The 16,810-nt window shown below is 42.6% G+C and overlaps 1 protein-coding gene across 1 annotated transcript in view; it reads right to left on the bottom strand.

Annotated features, from left to right (window-relative positions):
• Nucleotides 1-16,810, bottom strand: part of SIPA1L1 (signal induced proliferation associated 1 like 1) — a 2,148,853-nt gene that overhangs the window by 872,709 nt on the left and 1,259,334 nt on the right. The window contains exon 7 of the mRNA XM_044073855.1: nucleotides 11,470-11,627. Coding sequence (XP_043929790.1) covers nucleotides 11,470-11,627 — 158 coding nt within the window. The remainder of the gene's footprint in view (nucleotides 1-11,469; nucleotides 11,628-16,810) is intronic.

Here is a 16,810-nt window from a genome sequence, read left to right as displayed (position 1 = left end):
ATTCACACCAACATGAACAATGACAGAGTCATATTTGTACTTGTTCTGGAGTGACCTGAGTGCTTGTGTTATGTGGTGGATTCTGGCTCCCATTAAGCAGCTAACAGTAACCTTCTCCTTGTCCAGCCTAGTGAGTGGGGCGTCAGTGTGCCTGACTATTGAGTCACCTATTACTAGTGTGTTAGGTATGTTGTTTCGCCTTAAGGGCTGCGATTGTGCGGCACATTGATTTTGTGTTTTATATGTTGTCTGGTTTGTGACAGGAGGTGCAGGTTTTGTGGGTGTCTGCTTTGGAGCTCTCTGATGCTTTTACATGTTTTTATTTAGAGCCTCCTAGTATGATTTTGTGCATTTATCTGTATTTTTTGCCAGTGCTGGTTTAGTAGGTCTATGTGAGGTTGGAGGAGTGGTGCAAGTGTTAATCTTTTCCTCATGACTGTCTGTTCCAGTCTTGGGTGGAGAGACCTTAGCCTATAGTTTGGCTGTATAATTGCATCTCTCGCATATGTTAGTGTTTTGTGGTAGGAGGAGAGGGCTGTCTGTCTACATGAGGCAGTTGTAACATTGCCTCAGGATACCCAGACTCACCAGCTGGACTGGAGAGTACACCTGAAGTTGCCCTTTGGTCATGCCTGAATAGTAGGGTGAACTGCTTAGTCGTTTGGTTAGTAAGGGGTGGATAAAGAGCCTTGCCCTGCTGGGCAGTCAAGTGTTGGGATATATTAGTGTTTGCTATTAGGTCTGAGCAAGTGCTGGACTGTAGGATGCTTTTTGAGTGCTTAGGTTGAGAATTGGACTAGTTTCAAGTGAAAAACTGAAGAGGAGACTTAGTGGAGCCGGGAATAATTTAACTCTAGCTAACCAGTGCTGCCCGGCACGCAAAACCGTGCAAACACGTTTTTTAAATTACTAACTTCTGGGCTGGTACCACTCCTCCAGGGACAGATGGCTGCTCAAAGTTCCCCTCTCTCACAAGTGAACAGAGAAAATTCCCTCTATCCAAGTAAGGTATGGGCAGCTCAGAAACTTGTAACACAGCCCTGAATTCAGCACTAGCCTGAAAACTGGACTATTCTAGCTTAGAAAGGCGGGAAACAAGAGATTTTATTTTTTGTTTTGTTTTTCTTTTGAAAAGATAAGGCAAAAACAGTAAAAGGTACACTTAAAACAGCTTTAAATGACAAGCGATCAGAAAAGGCTATCACACTTTAGTGTATAGCCTACAACAGTTAAGCAATTTATTTAAACAAAAAACAACTTTTTAAAAGTGCAGGCAGTCAAATAAGTACAATATGTGAAAAAAACAAGCTTTTAAATCACAACAAGTGCTGGAAAAATCAGCGTTTAGGTGGAAAACAGTTAAGTACAGCAAGAAAAAACTGATAATCACTCCAAAGTCTCTCTTTTAAGCTAGAAGACTTGTATCAGTTTAAGGCTTTCTAGTGCTTTCCAGTAGGTTAGTTACAGGAAAGATGGGAAACAAGTGCAGATGTGGTCTTTTAAACCAGAAAGTTGAAAGAGATGGACAACTTCCCGAATGATCAATAAACTACAATCCCTGGGCCAAGAACCACTCCTCTTGTGGTAGACAGGCTACCTAGCACTTACCACTCCCACTGATAAGCTAGAAGGCTGCACTCCAACACAAAGCCTTGGGGGGCCCAGATGCTTACAAACAGTCCTGGATACAGCAAATCTGTACCTGGACTAGACTAGTTATGGGAAAGGTGGGGATCAAGCGCAAACATGGGCTTTAAAACCAGAAAGTTGAGAGAGATGGAAAAAAAGTACAGTTGTGCACACTTACCATAAATGTAGATGTTTGAGTGTATTCACTGTTGCAGTCATTACATTTGGGTAATCCTGCTGGCAGGTTGCCCTCAGTCGGCCTGAATTCCAAAGTCTTGGGTCCTGCGTCGGCTGCTGTCGCCCCTTCCCTGACGTCAGGTCATCAGGGGTATAAAAGAAGCAGCCAACGCCATTTTCTTCAGTTTTTCTTGCCCCAGATGTCAGGTGCCCCCTAAAAGGGTAGCCAAAATTTACATATATGTATATATATATATATATATATATATATATATATATATATATATATAAATAAATACATACATACACCAATATAAACTTTACCTTCATCTACAAGCAAATACACCACATAGGCTGTATAAATCAGAGAAGGAAAGAAAAGTTCCAGTAGGAAAAAGGGGCATGGCGGGTGGGTAACCTGGACTGCAACAGTGAATACACTCGAACATCTACATTTATGGTAAGTGTACACAACTGTACTATGTTCTTCGTGTTTCACTGTTGCAGTCATTACATTTGGGTAGAATCCCTAAGCTATGGTTGGGAGGCTGGAGCTAAACAGCATTAGGAGCGGCTATGAGGCCCTGCAGAACTGCAGTGGCAAAGCCTGCCCTGGATTTAGAGTAGAGTGGCAGATGATAGTGCTCTGTGAAGGTGTGCACTGAACTCCAAGTAGCAGCCTCTAATATATCTTTGGTTGGTACTCCCCTGAGAAAGGCTGCTGAAGTGGCTGCAGCTCTGGTTGAATGTGGCCTAATGCCCTTAGGCACTGGCTTGCCATGGTGTAAATAGCAGAAACGAATGCAGTGCCCTATCCACTTTGAAATAGTCTGCTTTGAGATAGCCTTTCCTTGTGGTCCTGCAGCATATGCCACTAGTAATTGCTCTGTCTTCCTGAAAACTTTGGTTCTGTCCAAGTAGAATCTAAGTTGTCTGTGTACGTCCAAGGAATGCAGAATTCTCTCCCCCTTGTTCAGTGGATTTGGATAAAATGTTGGCAGATGAATAGTTTGGTTAAGAGCCACACTGGACACCACCTTAGGCATAAATGTTGGGTTTGTCCTCAGAGAGACCCCGTCTGGATAAAACATGATAAAAGGTTCCACAGCCATGAGTGCCTGTAGCTCTGAAACCTGTCTTGCAGAAATTATTGCGAGGAGCAGAGCTGTTTTCCAAGATAAAAACTTTATGTCAGCAGTAGCAGCTGGCTCAAAAGGAGGCAGGGTGAGTTTTTCCAAGACATAGTTGAGGTCCCATGCAGGCATTGGTGATCTCCTTGGAGGACTTACGTTTTTGGCTCCTCTGAGGTACTGCTTTAATAAAGGATGAGAAAAGATTGGTGGCTCTGTATTGTAATGAGCCGAAATGGCAGAGGCATGAATTTTAATTGATGAAAAAGATAGGCCTTTGTCCAGCATCTCAGTTAAGTATTGCAAAATCTGAGAAATATTCGGAACAGCTGTATCAGTTCCTTGTGCCTGGTTCCAAGCACAGAATCTCTTCCATTTTCCAGCGTAAGATTTTCTAGTACTAGGCCTTCTGGCTTCCAAAATGACATCCATCACAGCTTTACTGAGAGGTGTGTTTTGTATGACTACATTATCCGCCATGCTGCCAGATTTAAAGTACTGAGTTGGCTGTGCAGGATCTGATTGTTTTGCTGGGACAGTAGATGAGGTATTTGAGGTTAGGTCCAAGCTGGGCATTGAGACAAGTTCCTTAGGATTGGATACCAGTACTGGCATGGCCAGTCTGGGGCAATCAGTATCATCTTTGGCTTCTCCTGTCTGACCTTTAGGAGTACTTTGGGGAGGAGAGGCAGTGGAGGAAAGGCATATACTGATAGGTTTTTCCAGCTGAAAGATAGGGTGTCCACTTTCAGTGCTTGTCTGTGATAAGTCCTTGTGCAGAATCTTTTTAGTTGGTAGTTGTGAGGGGAGGCAAATAGATCTATGTCATCCCCATTTCCTTGTTATCATGCTGAAGACTTATGGGTACAGCTGCCACTCGTGGGGATCCATGAGGTTTCTGCTTAGTTCGTCTGCCAGAGTGTTTTCCTTTCCTGGCAGGAATTGTGCCTGCAGATGTACTTGGTAAGTCAATGCTGTGTCCCACAAAGTCATGGTTAGTCTGCAAAGGGGGTAAGAATGTGTGCCCCCCTGCTTGTTTATATACCACATGACCATGGTGTTGTCTGTCTTTATCAGTAGTTGTCCCGGATGAAGTAGATCCCTGAAGGCTGTCAGGGCATTTTGAACAGCTAGCATCTCCTTTTGATTGATATGTAGATGCATTTGGTTTGAGGACCATGTGCCCTGAATGCGTCTTCCTGCCATGTGGGCCCCCCAGGCATAATCTGAAGCATCCGTTGTCAGTACCTGCCTGGCTGGGGGTAATGTGAATGGCTGTCCCTTGTTTTGGTGACAAGCCTTTGCCCACCATCAAAACTCCTGTTGCAGGCAGGGAATGAGAGTAATCATTGTTTCCAGGCTGTGGCAATGTTGAGTCCAAACACTTTTTAGGCACCATTGAAGTTTCCTCATATGCTTTCTTGCATATGGAATTAGTAGGATGCAGGATGCCATGAAGCCCAAAGCCTGCAGAAATTTTCTTGCAGAACACTGGGCTTTTGTTGCCAACATTTTGAAATAGGCAGTCAGTTGCCTTTGTTTGTCTGGCATGAGATAAGCCATCTGGGCAGTTGTATTTAAGCTTGCACCCAGGAATATTATCTCTTGAGAGGGTACTAGTTTTGATTTCTTTTCGTTGACTGTGTACCCTAGGCATGTTAGAATGCCAGATGCTGTAGAAGTATGTCCTTGTTCTCTGCTTGAATTAGACAGTCGTCTAAGTAAGGATATATTTGTATTCCTCTTTGCCTGCAGAATGCAATTACTGGTGCCAGGCACTTTGTAAAGACCCTGAGTGCAGTAGATAAGCCAAAGGGCAGTGCAGAGAATTGGTAATGCATTGAGCCAGCCTTGAATCTGAGATATCTTCTGCATAACTGTCTGATTGGGACATGCAGGTATGCCTCTTTTAGATCTAAAGTCACAAGCCAAGCATTCTTGCCCAGCATGGACAGAAGCTGCTGCAAAGTCAACATTTTGAATTTTGGTATATCCAGGAATGTGTTCAAAATAGATAGGTCCAGTATTGGTCTCCAGGTCTTGTCCTTTCTGGGTACCAAGAACAGTCTTGAGTAAAATCCTTGTCCCTGCTCTTGCTCTGGTACTTGTTTAATGGCCCCCATGTCCATGAGGGATGAGACTTGTTTTTGCGCCTCTGCCCATTGATTTTTTGCAGATCTGGCCAGCCATTTGCCTTTGGCAGGGTATGGAAATGGAACTTTTAGCCTTGTGACACAATATTTAGAACCCACTTGTCCTGGGTTATAATGTGCCAATTTTGTGAAAAAAGTGCTAATTTTCCCCCTAAGGGTGTTGCCAGGACATAAGTGCTTGGTGCCGGCAGGGGGAAGTCATTGGGACTGTTTCCTGTATGGCTGCGATTTGTCTTCTCCAACTTGGGAGGTAGAAGCACCCCATTGCTTTGACCTGTATGAACATTGCGCCTGGGATCTGCCTCTAGGGCATCTGGATCTGCCCCTTTGAGGTCTGTCTGACACAGAAAAGGACCAATTCTTTGTAGGCCAGTATCTACTAAACCTAGGTGGCTGTACTTGTAAAAAATCTTTGACAGTTTGCATAGATTTAGCTTTGTCCTCCATTTTCTTTAACACCTCTTCTGCCTTAACACCAAAGTATCATGCTGTAAAGGTGCATCTAATAATTTAACTTTGACATGATCAGGCAGATTTTGTTCCTTTAACCAAGCATGCCTCCTAATTACTGAACCCGTAACTGCAGCCCTGAAGGAGGCCTCCAAAGAATCAAAACCACATTGCAAAGTATGCTTTCCAACTTGTTCAGCTGCATGCAATAAATCCTGCATTTCCTTGTTTTCTGCACATTCAGAGTTTAGCAACATTTTCTGTTTAAGCAATGCCATGACATGTTGCTGATATTTGAGCATATGAAACTGACAGTTTAAGGCCCTTATAGCCAAGGTAGCAGATGTGTAAACCTTTTTCCCCCATCTATCCAGTGCCCTAGAATCCCTGTCAGAGGGGGTAGGTTTTTTTTGCAGCGGAAACCTTAACTCCTTTGGGACCCTGTGAAATAGTTTCTGGGTCTGCAGCAGGGTTTCTAAAAAGGAATTTATGAGAGTCAGGAACCCTGTAATATCTGCCAGGCTTAACAGGAGCTGGAGGTAAGGAGTCAGGGATCAGACTAGACTCCAAAAACACATCTACAATGTCTAACACAGGTGGAATGGCTAAAGGCCTGCGTTGAGGTAGTAAAAGGAAATCCCTGAGCCTCTTTTTGGACTCTGAAAAATCTTGGCTCTCCCAGTGGAAATGCTCCCGCATGGTATGCAAGGTTTCCCCAAAAGAATAGTCCTCTGGAGGAGAAGCAGAAGGTATAGATTCCTCAGCATCAGAATCCTCATGGGGGGAAGAGAATATTCCTGATCAGAAGAAACAGAAACCTGATCTGAAGATTCACAGTCAGTCTCTTGCCTAGGCCTCTTATCTGGAGGGGGATGGGGACCCATGATCAAGGTAATCAAGTCTTCGGCCATTTTGAGCATCTGTTTTTTGGGCATAGAGGCCTATCCACATGGCTCTTGAGTTTGTTTCTTTGCTTTAGAAGGTGTTTTAGTCTTTGCCTTTGAAGCTGAAGTTGGTTTAATGTAAAGATGTTTAGGTCTGAATGCACCCTCAGAAGCCGGTGCCTGCTCAGCGGCTCCGGACCCATCTGAGGAAATAGTGTCCGAGGCTCCAATACCTTGAGTTTCCAGTGGCATAGCCGACTCCACGTGGGAGTCGGTAGCGGCCTGCAACTCTAAAGTAGTGGGCATCAGGGGCTGCGAAAGCACCTCACTGAGAACCGGCGACTGGCTTAGGAGAAGCTTTGTCGTCGGTTTTGGACCTCGGTTGTTTACCTCTCTCCTTTTCTTTGCATTTTTTGTGAACTCCGGTAGTCGGATGGCTATCCGATGACATTTCTAGATAACTAAACCGACATCCAAAATAGTTTAAAGCAAAATCATACCGACGCTTAATAGTGCACTGGTTAAATCTAGCACAAAACCGACAACCAGAAACATTGTGATCAGGGCCTAGGCAAGGAATACAGTAAGAATGAAAATCCTTATGAGGTATTTGCTTTCCACAAGAAATACAATTATTAACTTTTTCTGACATCAGTCTGGAGCAAGAAAAAAGTTTCCCCAACGGGGTACTTAGCTTTATTGAAGACTTCGGGTCTGAAACTCGAACACGAAAATCTCAGGAGTCGGCCGACCGGCACTTGCGAACTGCTTCTGCTTCGGGCACCACGCAGCAAGAAAGACTGAAGAAAATGGCGTTGACTGCTTCTTTTATTCCCCTGACGACCTTACGTCAGGGAAGGGGCGACAGCAGCCGAGGCAGGACCCAAGACTTTGGAATTCAGGCCGACTGAGGGCAACCTGCCAGCAGGATTACCCAAATGTAATGACTGCAACAGTGAAACACGAAGAACATCTGCCCAAACGGCCAATAAACTAAAATTTCTGGGCCAGAACCACTCCTCTTGTGGTAGATAGGCTACCTAGTGCTTACCACTCCCACTGATAAGCTAGAAGGCTTCCCTCCAACACAGAAAGATGGGAGGGAAGCAGCAGAGGCAGGCCTAGGGCTCAGGAGAGGCAGGGTGGAGGTGACTGAGGCTGAAGGCCTGAGGGCCACAAAGGCCTGCATAAAAGAAAAGGTGAAGGCCTGCCAATCGGGTGTCACTTCTGAAGAGGTGGAGGTATGTTTAGTTTTTTGCTTCTTTTTGGCCAGGGAGGAAGTAGAGAGAGGTCTGGCATCGGGTTTGGACAGTAACACATCCAAAGTCTGAATCCCTGCCAGAGATACCACCGAAACTGTTTCCCCCTCGACATCGACGATCGAAGTCTGGACAAGCTCCGCAGACGTACCGGTCGTCAGCTGCAAAACGGCTTCCACGAGGGATGTTGCTGCAGTCAACGTATCCTCTGAATGCACCTCAACCCCTAGAACAGCAACTGGCGGTGTGTCGGGAAGTGGAGCGGTAGGAGAAGAAGGCCTAGGAACCTTGGCCTTCTTGCGCAAGGGTTCAGGTCTGGCCCCCAATGTAGGATCCATCCTAAGGGCTAACCGCTTAAGGCGCTGGTTCTCCAGGTACAGGTTTAACATGGCTAGAAGGCTGTGCAAGGTCTTGGGTACAAACAACTGACAAATAGCGCAGGAGGAGTGATCGTGTTCCCGGTCTAGGCAAAAAACACACCTGTCATGGGCATCTTTATATCTTTATGGGGTATCTGGTGCCCGCATTGGCACTTTCCCTTTTTCTCTGACATTAGCTAAAGGCTACAACAACCAAGTATTAGCAAGAACAATCGTGAAAAATAATAAAATTACAAACCCAGTGGGTTACTTATCTTAGGATGAGACGTCTGTGGAGAAGTGATCATACAATGCGAATGTTGTCCGCAGCTGAAAAGTTCTGAGGATTGTGCGTGCAGATGTCACACTTAAGGCCCCTGGTTTATGGCCCACACACACTGCAACAGCCAAGCTGAAGCTTTTGTACAGGATCCGACGTACGAGTCGCCTGACGCATGAAATCCCACACCTAGAACACTGCAACATAGGAACAGAAGGACATCACTTTTTAAAACAGTGAAAACTTTACTGGAAAAAGTTAGTTCCTCAGCATATTTATTGCCTAAAAGATTTTCAGGGGGTTTAGGGATTCTAAAGTTCCAAAGAAGCCAGTATCTAGCAGAGTAATGAGCAGCTCTGTCAACAATAGTAGGAACTTAACTTGAATGAATGACTCCGCATTTTATAAAACACGAAGAGAAAGACCCAAGAAAGCAAATAATAACTTAAGAAAAGCAGCTGCACTTTTTCAGTCTTTTCATCTAATTACAAACTTACAGTTCTGTGACATTTTAAACGCTAATCTAACACTGGAAGACTAAAGAATCAAACTATTAAAAAAACAAGTTATGTGGGATGAAACAGATTTTAAGAACGGGTCCATTTTTTAATTGGAAGTCTGAAAGAAGTATACAAAATAACCAAAGAAAGTGAGTTTTTTAAGTTAAAATATCTATGCCAGTGGCATGGATACTGCCATATTGCTCAACTGTCTCAGACTTTGCCTCCTCTTTAAGTTTTTTAATCTTCTGGTAAATAACTGAGCACTTAAGTTACAATCAATAGTGCTAGTCATTACAGCTTCATAATTCTTAATATTCAGAAAATGCATGGTGATGCAAAATTTGTTACTGTATTCACTTTTTAAATGAATTAAGAGTACAGTTTAAAAACTGTCCCTGGATGTTGGCCTTCTTTAACCCCCCCCCCACAATTACTTCTGGTTTGGTCCCAAATTCTTCAAAAATGATGTTCTGAAGTATGGAATCTGCTGAAGGGAGCTGTACATGTACCATGGACATTCATCATCATCATCTGCTTGTAAATATAAACATGGCTTTCCTGTGGATGCCATTATGAATCACGGTGCTGATGGCATTACCATGTTTGGGCATACTACACAAGTGGCTGGTAGCCAGTCAGCCAAAGGCAAAGTTAAAAAAAAGGAATAAGTGCACACAGGAGGAGATGAGAACAAAAGCCATTCAGATCAGAAAAAACAGAAGAAAAACAAAATACATTAGGATGTACAAGTGAGTTACCCCATTATCAATTATCTTGCTTATTACTGTGGAAAAAATAAGACTGGTATGTAAAGGTTAAAAACCATTGTATAGATATTGCAGACAATTTAAACAATATTTACAGCAATGTTTTCTGAGAATGGACAAATAGCAACATTAACAGAATATACACTCAAAATTCACAGCAAATGAACTTTCTTTTACTCCACTGTTTGTCTAAGCTGTTGAGATACTATATGCAAACTACCATCAAGCCCCTACTCCCCCAACTACTTGCAATGAATCTAGTCTTCAATTCCAAGGACAAACTCACAGAGATCACCTAACTCCAAAGTTTGCCCCTCTGCAGATCTATGCAGTTATGTGTTTTTTTTGTTTGTTTTTTGCATTTTTTTTCTTGCATAAACCTAATCTACTGTTGAGACCTTCACTTCCCTACTTGGCATGTCCATCAATTCTGACTTCCTCCAGGGTTGAACTATTTCTGGGGAAGGGGGGCAAACTCACCAAAACTGGGAGTTTTAGGTTTTGCTCCCGACACTTAGGACCATAGGCACTTAGAATGAATACATATTCTAAATCTGATGTCACACATCATCAGGGAAAAGAAAATGCTTTGTTTAAATGGAAATGCAAATATTGCTTTCTCCCCCAACATTGTAGAACCGTGAATTTCAAGTAAGTAACTAGTAATAATGGGTAAGAAGCTTTATTCACGCATAAATATTTAATTCTGAGCTGTGGAATGTTATTTTCTAGATTAGGTTTTACTGCTCAGACTTACGTTCAGTTTTAAGATGAGTTCAGCTATTTGACAGCCGACTAAATGCGTTTGGCATTCAGCAGGGGATCCTCTCTCTTAGGTTAAGGCCTTCCGTGTCACCAGTTTAATACATCACAGTTTCTATTCATCATTCAAGAAATCTAGAAGTATGTCCATCTGAAGTGGATGCACGGTTGCAATAACTACCCCCACATTAATATCAGATAAACATGTTCAGGTTGTTCTGAAGCTATGGATGATTTCCAATAAAGTCTGAGGACAGAAATGGACTTAGAAACAAGGAATTCTATTAGTCATGTGTTTTGAGTGGCTTTTCTTTTCTTATACCCTCTGACTGTTCCCAAACAGAGACCTGTTAATCCACTGCATCAGTTTAGGACATATGCCAAGATGTTTTAGTCTCTACAGTAACTTCTAAGTGGAATAAATGTAATAACTTTGTTGCTCTCAAGACACAGTATAACCATACTATCCTATATCTTAATATACTAGAACCACACTGGTCTTTTCAACTCCTTCTTATGCCACTTACTCATAAAGCAGGACTGGGTTTGTTATGCGCGACCATTTATGAGTAATAAAGATTATCCTTTGCCTAAAGTGCTAAAGGCCACTCTGCTACGTCTCTCTGCTTCATCTTTTCATACTCTACACAAATGAATGGCTAGAACCAGGAATCACAAACAAAGGCAGCATGGTCATCACTTCATTACATCTACTCTAGGGTGTGAGTGTAGCAGTTTATAAGCACCAAGATGAGAGACGTAATTTCTACAAGTAGGTTTTGAACTGCAGGTCAAGGCCTTATTCAACTACTGTTCCTGGTACTTTATTTCTCAGTCTCATTCTTCTTGCCAGATAAACTCAGTCTACCTTATGTGGTTAAGTACCCTGAAATGGTGGAACTTTTATTATCTTAGACTGTTTTTCCCAATTCTCATAAGTTTATTACCACACAGACACTAGGTCATGACTCATATTTTAAAAAAGTACCTACAGCAATACATTGCATTTGTACTCCATGAAACACAACAAATCAAGGTATAATCACAATTCTCTAATTCAGAAACAAAAGATTCAAGCAAAGATGGTGTTTAAAAACTCAATTAATTCTTACATACCTGTAACATACATTGTCTGTGCAGGGGTCCTGTACCTTCACAATAATGAAAACATGCTGAAAGTGAGAACGGATGTTCTTTGGACTGAATGGCTCTGCTCCTGGTTCCTGGAACACTATTGTCACTATGTCATTTCCAATGTGCCTTTTCCTCAGAAGCTAAAATAAATAAAAAATAATAATAATAAAACTAAAATATATGCATACTTCTTTTTAATGCCCCACACTTTTAAGTCATGAAGCCCACTTCTCCCGTTTAAGAACTACTTCATCTTATCACCCATTTTCCCCTTACAGGTCCATGAGCTCACGAGCTGATCATGAAACTAAGACTTCTTCAAACAACAATCAATGATTTGTCTGTATTTATGGCCCTAACCTCTTCCTCTAGTTGATGACATATGCACTCGAAGACATGAAGGCCCTGCAATCATTTATGTGCATGTACTCTCATTCACACACACAAGCTACATCATCAACAAGGTTCGGTACAGCCACAAGCACATCCCTTGTCCATGTACACTTATAATCCTAGAGGGGGGCCTTTGTCACTGCATATGGAAAGGGTCGAATTATTATGGCAAGTACGGCTGAATGCTTATAACCAACCAGGCTTGAATGACGTGTTCTATTATGTGTTTATTAAAACTGAGGAATTTACTGAGATGAAAGTTAGATACGAGAAACAATGAAAGAGTTTTTTTAAATATTTTTAATGTAAATTATATTTGTAGGGTATACTGAGTGATAAATGGAGGATGTGTTATTAATGAATACTTTTAAATAACATTTATTTTATTAATAGGTATAGTATTATATGTAAAATGAAGTATTTATAATGTTATATTATAGATTTTAGGATATTTAAATGATGAGAAATGTTTATTTTTTAGTACGCAACAGTAATGGAGGGACTGGGATGAATGATCATGTGATTGATTTGATCCTATATAAGGAAATGACCTAGTTTATGTATTTTATCTGATGAAGTTAATTTTATGTTATGAACGAAAGGTGCCTTATCTACTTATTAAATTTGTTTGTTCGCTTGTTTTTGACCGTGTCGTGGCTTTATATTATTTTCACTTATTATACGTATATTTTTTCAGTCCTGAACTACTGTGGTGTTTTTAGTTTACGTAGTTTGTGCTTTTGGTTTTATTAGTTTCTCGCACTGGAACGTGCTCACATCTGTGCAGTCAAGGAAACTTGGTTCACGGCTGTGGAGAGCACCCCTGCCTTTCCAGGATATGCCTCATTCCACACATTCTGACCCCAAAATGAGGTCAGGAAGACTAAGGGTGGTGGAGTTCCATTTTCATTAAAGACAAGCACACCTCCAGACTAGCTTGCCAGCATGATGCACTAAAACTTCTCCAGGTGCAATTGACAATTGGCAAGACACCTATCCAAGTTATAGCCAGCTATAGACCCCCCTCCATGACTCAGGACACTGACTCCTCCTACCTGGACCTACTTGACTTATCAAGGTATCCCCTAACACCCTGATCCTTTGTGACTTCAACTATCTCACCACAGACAGGGTGAACTATTCCTTCTCTAATGCACTCACCCAAATTTTCCTTGACTTCATTAGTTCTAATGCACTAGACCAGCTTGTCTCATCCCCCACAAGGGGAGACAACATTCTAGACTTGGTTCTCACCAACATGGGTGACCTCTGCACCACCCCATATTAAGTTCTTCCCTGGTGAGATCAGACCATCGGTCTCTCTCATTCGAAGTGTCTATCCTGTCCAACACCCCCCCCCCAGCCATAACCAGGCTAAAATACTTCTCAAAAACTGACTACAACCTTCTAAGGGAGGGTATCCGTAGCTTCACACCACTGCCCCCCTCAGAGGATGCAGACAAATATGCTGAACAGTATGCCAGTGCAGTATACAAGCACCTGTACAACTGCATGGACTCAGATACAGCTAACAGAGCTAAAACCTAAAATCTGCTCCTCAAGAAAACACAAACCTATCTGGTGGACATCCTCTATCAACAGGCTTTACAACAAAGGAAGAACTGTTGTCCAAGGGTAAAAAGGCAATAATTCCAAATTGGAAAGACTCCCTCCTTAGCCTCAATAAGCAAATTAGATCACTAGTGAAAACCTCCAAAGCCAATTATGACACAAAACTAGCCTCCAAAACAAAAGCTAACCACAAAGCCTTTTTCAGTTACTTCAGAAACCTCCATGACAAAGCTCAGGTTTGTTTTGAATGAATTCTTAACGGTACCACTTACACTGATCCTGTTGACTTAGCCAACCTGCTAGCAGATAGGTTAAATGCAAATTTCACCCCCCTGTCCCCCCCTCAAAGGCCCATTTGACATAACTGACACTTGTCCCATACCTCACATATCCATAGATCAAGTGTTAAAGGCCCTATCCAAGGCAAGGAACACAGCTTCCATGAGACATGACAGTATCCCAGGCTGTAATCTGCAACATCTTCAGCAAGAACTAGCTTCACCATTGAGTACCCTATTCAATCATAGCCTAGCTACAGGCTTCATTCCAGTAGAGTGGAGAACTGCTATTGTCATCCTTTTGCACAAAGGTGGTGCTACTACTAATCCTGGAAACTATCACCCCATTAACTTAACAAGTCTGATCTGTAAGACCATGGAGTTTATTATTATGGACATCAAACAAGGGCACAGGCAATCTCCAAGCACTTGACCCCACCCAGTTTGGATTCGTCAAGGGCAGATCTTGCCTGTTGAACCAGGTTGACTTTTTCTGAGACTGTCACCAAGGCACTGGATGAGGGAAAGTCAGTACATACAGCTTAATTTGACTTGGCCAAAGCCTTTGACACACTCCCCCACTCGGGCATCATCGAAAAGCTAACTTAACTTGGCGTAAATCCCTATCTCATCAGGTGGGTGGCCAACTGGCTCACAGATAGGACCCACAAGGTCAAAACAGGTGCCACCACATCCGACAGCAGACCTGTCACTAGTGGTATTCCCCAGGTATCTGTCCTGGGACCCCTACTGTTTGGCATCTACTTCTCAGCAGTCCAGGCAAAGACAAAAGGCCTGTGGCTGTCCAGGTATGTGGACGACTTTAAGTTGGGTGATGTCACTGACTCCCCAAATGATGTTAACATAGTACAAGAGGGTCTCACAGCAACAACTGACTGGTGCCAAAGTCATGGCCTTACATTAAACGCAAAAAAATGTATTATCATACCATTCGGCAAAAACACAGCCCCTACTGATTAGCACATCAACTGCAACCCCCTAAGCACACAACCTGTGGTGAGAGACCTTGGTACACAGGTTGAAAACAATCTCTCATTTGACCATCATGTAGCGGCAGTGGTCAGAAAAGTGAAAAAAAAACAGCCTTGAGCCAGACAGCCTCTGGAAAACCAACCTTTAATGTAACAACCAAATGTAAAAACACAGTAAACTGCACTAGTTAACTGCTTTCATCCCAAAGCTTAGAGGGGCTTCTTCAGAACTGAATGTTATATAAAAAAACATACATTATTTTGCTAATTAATTAACAGCACTCAATTATGTCAATTAAAAACTCCAATTAAACGTGGACACCCAAAAGTAAAACATCAATCTTCTATGTGCCTTAATTTTAAAACACAGTTAATATTTAGGCTTTCATTAAGCCCGGGATATACAAAGGCATTCAAGTGAAGCTGCCATTTTAATGCACAAACATCTAGATGCACTGATAATATTTTTCCTTGTATGTCCTTAACAATTTGCTGAACCACTGCAAAATAAAATCTATGCTTGCCTTGTAAGGTTAGGAAAGGCTTTATGTGGTTCATCTCATAAGTAAAGAGGTTGCATCCAGAAAAAAAGAGGTCATTACCTCTCTGTACTTCTCCCTCATTAGGCCAATAGTTGAATACAACGCCCCTTTTGGTATGTACCTCTTCAAACACCTGCACCAACTGGAAATGCCACAGAAATACCTCACAAAGAGAAAACTTGGTCTCCAACACCTGCCTATGTGGACAGGCTCAAATCATTGTTGCTCTATTTGGTATCATACAGATTGCTCAGAGTTGATCTGTGTCTCGCTTACAAGGCCATCTCAGACCCTGCTCTACTAGAGATGCTCCCTATTCGTAAGTCTAACACTTCATGCATTACCTGATCGAAAGGCTTAAATCTAGTATGTTGACATTAACAAAACCTGCTGGAGAAACAGGTTTGTCTCCCAGATGCTGCCCCATCTCTGGAATAGACTCCCATACACGTCAAAGAAAATACATCACTGTCTCTCTTCAAGCGCAACCTTGGTGAGTGGATGGGAAACCACAAATCTGTCCCAGGGTTCGACCTGTGTCCCTCACTGACAGGGGTGACAGGTGCTGACTAAAGTTGTTTTTCTGGGGATAAACTCTTGGCTAGGCTTGCAAGGGCCCCAGAGCCAGTAGCTTAGTAATCTCCTATGATACTATGATCCTATCACTCACAAAGCTTAGGTTTAGGGATGACAGGCTGGGATGCAGCAATCATTTCTGCTGAGTGGTGAAGTTGGACAGATGAAACAGAAGAGAGAACCAACTTTGTCTTGGCTAAAAAGGGGTGACTAATAAGAGTTTTTTTTTTTTTTTTTTTTTTTTTACTTTTTGGATCTTTAGCAGAACTTTTGGAAGTAGAGGAAGGAGGTAGTGCTGGGGATGCAAAGAGGAAAGTACAGTTGTGTACACTTACCATAAATGTAGATGTTCGAGTGTATTCACTGTTGCAGTAATCACTTGTGGGTTATCCCTGTTGTGGTAGCCCTTGGCCGGCCCGAATACCAGAGTCAATGTTTTTGTGTGCCGGCTGCTGTCGCCTGTAATCTGACGTCAGGTCATCAGTACTATAAAGCGAGGCAGCTGACGTCATTACATCAGTTTTTCTTGCCCTAACCCATCAGAAGCACAAGGAAAAAGAGAGAAGTGGTACTGGTGGCTAACAGCAACCCTGGGAAGCATGTGTCCCCCTAGGGGAAGATGTGAAAAGGGGGATGGAGGGAGGGAAACCAAGACTGCAACAGTGAATACACTCGAACATCTATATTTATGGTAAGTGTACACACCGTACTATGTTCTTCGTGTTTCACTGTTGCAGTCATCACCTGTGGGAGGATTCCCAAAGCTGAGGTAAAGGGTAGAAGAAAGATAGAGTCCTAGGTATGGGTCAGGAGGCCCTGCAGAACTGCAGAGACAAACCCTGCCCCAGACTTCGAAATGAGAGGTAGGTGGTAATGCTTTGTAAAGGTATGGACAGAGGTCCAGGTGACCGCTTCCAATATGTCCCTGGTAGGAACGCCTCTGAGGAAGGCAGTGGAAGTGGATGTTGCA

This window comes from Protopterus annectens, chromosome 6.part0, assembly GCF_019279795.1.
Source record: "Protopterus annectens isolate FY-2018-M chromosome 6.part0, PAN1.0, whole genome shotgun sequence".
NCBI classification, from domain to species: domain Eukaryota; kingdom Metazoa; phylum Chordata; order Ceratodontiformes; family Protopteridae; genus Protopterus; species Protopterus annectens.
The sequence above is the reverse complement of the archived record's forward strand: the minus strand, read 5'-3'. Positions and strand labels throughout refer to the sequence as shown.